The sequence below is a fragment of the Ctenocephalides felis genome, unplaced genomic scaffold (genome assembly GCF_003426905.1).
Source record: "Ctenocephalides felis isolate EL2017-DRISC unplaced genomic scaffold, ASM342690v1 CF-g0.4_SCAFFOLD_03265, whole genome shotgun sequence".
NCBI classification, from domain to species: Eukaryota; Metazoa; Arthropoda; class Insecta; order Siphonaptera; family Pulicidae; genus Ctenocephalides; species Ctenocephalides felis.
This window is the reverse complement of record NW_020539419.1, coordinates 612,058-618,157: the sequence shown is the minus strand read 5'-3', so window position 1 is coordinate 618,157 and position 6,100 is coordinate 612,058. Positions and strand designations below refer to the sequence as shown.

Genomic DNA, 6,100 nt, shown 5'->3' with positions numbered 1-6,100 from the left:
ATTGTTATTAAATGGAAGAAATTTACCTGACATTAAACTAGAAAACAGTTATATGTGGTTGACATATTTATGTTTAAAAATATGTTTTACTTAAAAAGCTTATAAATGATTTTAAAATATACATTTTAATTTATAGATTTTAAGTAATTTAATATCAAATTGCGCTATTTTATTATTTATTTTAATTATTATTTAATTATTTTTTTTTAATTTTTTTTAATATTATTAAATATTTTTTAATATTTATTTAAGAATTTCATATCAAAAGGCCTTTTTCCTCCAAAAAAGACCCGCCAAAATTTCCCGGGCCCAAAATTGAAAGTCTACCCTAAAATTTAATATCACTGCTCATTTACATTTTTAAAGACCTACGAATGTCTGAAAGGAAAACGAAAAGATTGTCTGGAGCGCAATATAAAAGAAAGCGAGAGGAAAAGCAAAATGAAGCTAAAAAAATGTTTGGCTCATTAACAAAGTTTTTAGTAAAATCGCCAGAACCGGAAAGTAGTTGTAGTAGCCAATTGAATCCAATTGATGATTTGTTTTGCGATAAAAATGAAAATGAATTATCTGTCGAAAATGAAAAGACTAATGACAATACTAGTAGTACCGACGAAATGGAAACAGAAGATAATAAGGATATCGATCTATACAATACCGATACCGCTGAAATTGATAAAGCATATTTTGCTATGTGTATGGATTTAAATGATCCAGCTTGCTGTCCTTTAACAATTACCACTAAAATATTGGATATATTAATCGAAAAAGGACCCATACAAAATAAACAATCTACATATCCAATTAATGAATTGGGAAGATCATTTTCATCAACTTATTTCTATAGAAAAATGCCAAATGGTGAAAAATTTAATCGTGAGTGGTTAATCTATTCTCCAAAAACAGATTCCATATTTTGCTTCTGTTGTAAATTATTTGGCAAACAAGAAATAAAATTAGTTAATGAAGGCTTCAATGATTGGCAACACACATCTGATAATTTTAAAAACATCGCTGCATATCGGAAATTGCACCAATTAGAAAAATTTGGAATTAAATTTAAAAAACAAAAACTACAATTGATAAAAATTTGCAACGGTATTATGACGCAGAGAAAAAACGATGGTATCAAATTGTTGTACGCATGATATCTGTGGTACAATTTCTGTCAGTACAGGGTTTAGCGTTTAGAGGTAGCTCGAGCAGATTGTATGAAAACAATAATGGAAATTTTCTAAAAGCAATTGAAATGATAGGAAAATTTGATGATGTTATGGCAGATCACATAAATCGCATTCAACAATCAGTTGCTTTAAAGAACCATATGCCACATTATGCGGGAAATCGCTTCCAAAATGAAATAATTAGTATCCTTGCAGCGCAAATTCAAAAATATATTTTGTCAGCAATAAAAGACGCCAAATATTTTTCAGTAATTTTGGATTGTACGCCGGACATGGGACATGTCGAGCAAATTACAATAATTTTGAGATATGTGCATATTCAAAATGACGAAGTAGAAGTGAGAGAAAATTTCGTTGGTTTTTCTCCAGCTCAAAAAAGTACTGGAGAAGCTTTTTACGACTTTTTAATTGAAAAATTCAACTCTCTTAAATTAAATGTTAACGATATGAGAGGCCTGGGGTATGATAATGGATCAAATATGGCTGGAAGACATATTGGATTGCAGAAACGAATTTTGGACAATTATCCACGAGCTTTGTTTATGCCATGCAACGCGCATACATTAAATTTGGTCGTCAATGATGCAGCGAAAGTTTCTTTTTCAACTGTGGATTTTTTTAGTAATGTGTCAGCAATATACAATTACTTTTCCGGATCACCTTTTCGATGGCAAATTTAAAAAAAAAAAACATGTAAAATCGTTAACAGTAAAACAAGTTAGCGTAACCCGGTGAGAATCAAGGATTAAGGCGATTAGACTACTGCGTCATGAATTAGGTGAAATTTATGACAGCCTAATAGAACTAGCGGAAGAATGTTCAACACCAATAGGTCAACATGAAGCTAAATGTTTGGCAATGAAAATTAAATCGTACAAATTTATTTGTTCCACAGTAATATGGTACGAAATCTTAGAAAAAGTAAATATTATTAGTAAAATGATGCAGACCGTTTCTTGGAATTTTACTTCATGTGCTGAATCTATTAATAATATTTTAATTTTTTTTCCAAAGTATTAGAAATGATGAAAATTTCGAAAAGTATTTGAAAATTGCTGATGAATTATGTGAATCACTTGAAATACAACCGGAATTTCCTGTTGAAATTAATCTACGTCGACGCCATAAGCGAAAACAATTTGACTATGAAGGAGATGAGGATATTCAGTTAACTGCTAAAGAAAATTTCAAAATTAATTTTTTCTATGTAATATTGGATACAGCCATTTTATCTGTTACTACCCGATTTGAAACATTATCCAATTTAGAACAGTCTTTCGGATTTTTATATAAATTTGTTGAAATAGGAGAGGACGACATAAAAAAAGTTGCTTCGTCTTTCATAATAAATTCAAGGATGGCGAATCGTGCGACATAAACGGAGCAGAATTATACGAAGAGTCAATTCCATTGAAAATAATTATAAAAGATAGGAAACAACCCGAAGAACTCCTAAAGTATTTGTACAAACACAATTTACAAAACTCATTTCCAAATGTATCTACAAGCTTAAAACTATTATTGACCATGCCTTTTTAGTTGCGTCTGGAGAACGTAGTTTTTCTAAATTGAAAATCATAAAAAATTACCTACGTACTTCCATGACGCAAGAACGTATGAGCAATCTTTCAATTATCGCGATTGAAAGTGAAATTGCTGAATCTTTAAATATTCACGAAGCAATTGACGATTTTGTCAGTAAAAAATCCCGTAGGATTAACTTTTAATATGTACTTTATTTAATAATTGCTTCGTGAAGATTCAGCAATTTCACTTTCAATCGCGATAATTGAAAGATTGCTCATACGACCGTCTGCATCTCCGAATCATTGCGCAGACGACCGTCTGCATCTCATTTTACACTTCAAGTGCAAAATGAATTAGTAACTTAAGATATTTTTAATTTTGATGTTACTTATGTGTCGCTAGTTTTTTTCATGTGTCTGCAAAATGACTTGAAATAAGCCTAAAAAATCATTCCTCTCAGATTTATAAATTAATGTAACTCGCCTCTTACGGGCGGGGCTAATATTGTTAATTTCAATTTTTAATCATTTTTATTTAGTATAAGTTTAGAGCTCAGTATAGAAACGCCAACTATCTGATGCCATTATATTCATCATATTTTTTTTATAATAAACATATTAATATCAAACGTCGCCTTTTACTTAAATAATCACCGATCACACCAGTAGTTCAATTATAGAACAAATTTAAAAGTGTAGTGGTTAGGAGAAGTGAATCGACATCGCCCAGTTAGACGTCGAAGTAATTTTTAAGCTTCGCGCCTTAACATTTGGTCCAAACGAACCGGATATTTATCATTTAGACTTTTATAACTTTCCAAAGGACACAAATAAATAATATTAATAATTTTAAGTGATCTTTTGGACGTTCAAGTAAATTAATCAAGCAGTAACATACAGTCCGCGAAAATATCAAAGTAAATTATTAAATTAAAATTGTAACATTCTATATTTATTAAACAACCATTAGTCACATAGTAATTAATATTTTTCATAATATATTTGTATAATTTGCCATACGCAAATATTTTGTCAACAACGCACAAAAATACGAATGACGTCACCAAGAGAAAGTTACGCATACAACGATGAACGAAGGGTCTCGCGTGAAAGCACGATGCAGCATACGCTCTGGCATAAGCGCGATAAGGACGGAAGATCCTAGGGCGCTCGATGACCTCAGCGCGTACGAACTAGCACAACGCTAGAGAGAGATGAAAGAGTTGTGTAATTTGCACTAAGTGAGAAGATTACATCTTAAGCCTGTGAGTCAACGCAAGTAAAAGAAAGATAAAACATAGCACGATACGACTTTTGCCCTTTGACTCAACAAGGGTGTGAGAAAGACCAAAATATTTACACATTCTACGTCATCGGAAGAGAAATGCATTTGTTCGAAAAAAAAAAATATTCTGGCCGGATTCCAACTGGCGACTGTGAGCCTAGGCCTCGAACAAAAAGTTGATAGTAAGCGCCGCAAACCACTCGGCTATCTCGACACATTGATACAAAGCGCAACGCGCGTAGACATAGCGCTTAGCGCGTTTTTAGCAGTTTTAATCAATTTTTATTTAATTTTTTAATTAAACCGCTTCCCATAGGACTCTAATATTTAAAGGTGTTCGGTTTGACCATCAACCCTACAACCATGCGAAGTTTCATCAAAATCCCAGAAGAGTAAACCTGATGGTTACCTTGTTAGTGATATTCTGTGCGGACGCACGAATAAGAAAGCTGTGTAAACTCTTAGTGCGATAAAGTAACTCTGACTTTATCAATTTTACTCCTTGTGTACGCGTAGCATAGTTGACTTTGTGACTGTATATATATTTATATATGTTCTTTCCGTGTTCTGTACCTACATACCCATAAATAAAGTGACGGTAGTGTTGAAATTGTGTTAATTTATTTATTCTAACCCTACCCCATTACAAACTGGCGCCCAACCGAGTGGCCAGAAACGGAAAAATGGCAGTTACCATGTCAGAAGAAATGTTGCAGCGACTCATGGGAGCGATAAGCGCACAATCTAACACACGGACGGACTTGGTGACCGGCAGCTTTGCCAGGTGCACGGCCAGTTTCAACGGAACGCGAATTCCTGAAAAAGTGAAGGAATTCACAACTACCATCGTCTTGTACAAAGACGTGGAGGGCATCTCGGACGAGAATGCGCTAAAGGTTCTACCACTACTTCTCCAGGATACGGCGGCTACGTGGTGGGAAGGAGTGCCAATACGTTCGACGAGGCAATCCACTTGATAAGGACGTCGTTCGCCCCAAGTAAACCCCCGCACAGCGTCTATATAGAATTTTTTAGCACTCGCCAAGAAAAGAAGGTGAGTACCGACCTATTCGTTTGCCAAAGGAGGGCACTGCTGGCGCAGTTGCCCTACGATATCTCGACAGATATACAGCTTGACATGCTCTACGGACTACTGCATATGCGGATCCGTAAACGCATCCCATGGACGACGGTCAATACATTCGATGAGCTGCTTCAAAGAGCTCGCGACGTGGAAGCTAACCTTTCCGAGGCAGAAAAGGGAGAGAGTAATCCGGTGGAAAGACGGAAAACCTGCTCTTTCTGCGGCCACACTGGACACACGGTCACAGAATGTCGCAAACGCCAAGGGACCAAGCAGATTCCTAAGAAGGAGGAGTCAAAAACTCGCAGCGAAGCGAGAATTTCCTGTTATGGGTGCGGCAAGGCAGGGGTTATCCGCAGCAAGTGCCCGGTCTGCTCTCCCCCAACAACTTCACAGGCAGCAACCACGCAAAGAGTCGGATTCTTCAGCCTGACCACACAAGAGCCAGGAAAATGCAGCTACTGCAAGAAGAAGGGTTACTTGAAAGAATTCTGCCCTAGACGCCTGGCTTGGATAAAAAAGCGTGATCTGAGATGGAACCGTCAACCAGGAAAATCCGCGGTTCAAGATCCTTGCTCCAGACCCGTCATTAAAGCACAAATCCAAGGCGTAATGGGTTACGCACTTGTGGACACCGGCGCAGAAAAGAGCATCGCGATAGAAACGCTACACAAACTACTGCATTCAACGAACCATCAATTTGAACCGTCAATGATGACAATGACGATGGCTGATGGAGAGTTGAAGCTTCGACCCATATTGAAGACGACGACCATTGTGCGGCTAGAAGACAGACCAGTGCCAACGGAATTTGTCGTGATTCCGGAAGCGAAAGGAAACTACAGCCTGCTAGGCATGGATTTCTTGCACAAAGCCGGTCTTGTGTTAGACATGAAGCACCGCATGTGGAACTTTTCGGACCAGTCACAAAAGTACCCTTTCGCAGCAGAGGATGAAATTTTCGGGACAGTCGAAGTAACACGGTCAGCAGAGCATGTTAATGAGGCTGCCATGAGCGTTC

At 36.5% G+C, this 6,100-nt stretch overlaps 1 protein-coding gene across 1 annotated transcript; it reads left to right on the top strand.

Annotated features, from left to right (window-relative positions):
* The first annotated feature begins 374 nt into the window (after positions 1 to 374).
* Positions 375 to 1,864, top strand: LOC113382068 (zinc finger MYM-type protein 1-like). Its single transcript, XM_026620628.1, has 2 exons — positions 375 to 876; positions 1,113 to 1,864. The coding sequence occupies exons 1-2, from the start codon at positions 375 to 377 to the stop codon at positions 1,862 to 1,864; spliced, it is 1,254 nt and encodes a 417-aa protein (XP_026476413.1).
* The last annotated feature ends 4,236 nt before the right edge of the window (positions 1,865 to 6,100 follow it).

Bases quoted from the DNA above. Each gene is read 5' to 3' on its own strand.
- LOC113382068 (XM_026620628.1), top strand. From the start codon at position 375: ATGTCTGAAAGGAAAACGAAAAGATTGTCTGGAGCGCAATATAAAAGA. The intron at 877-1,112 runs GTGAGTGGTTAA...ATTATGACGCAG, and splicing joins AAATGGTGAAAAATTTAATC to AGAAAAAACGATGGTATCAA.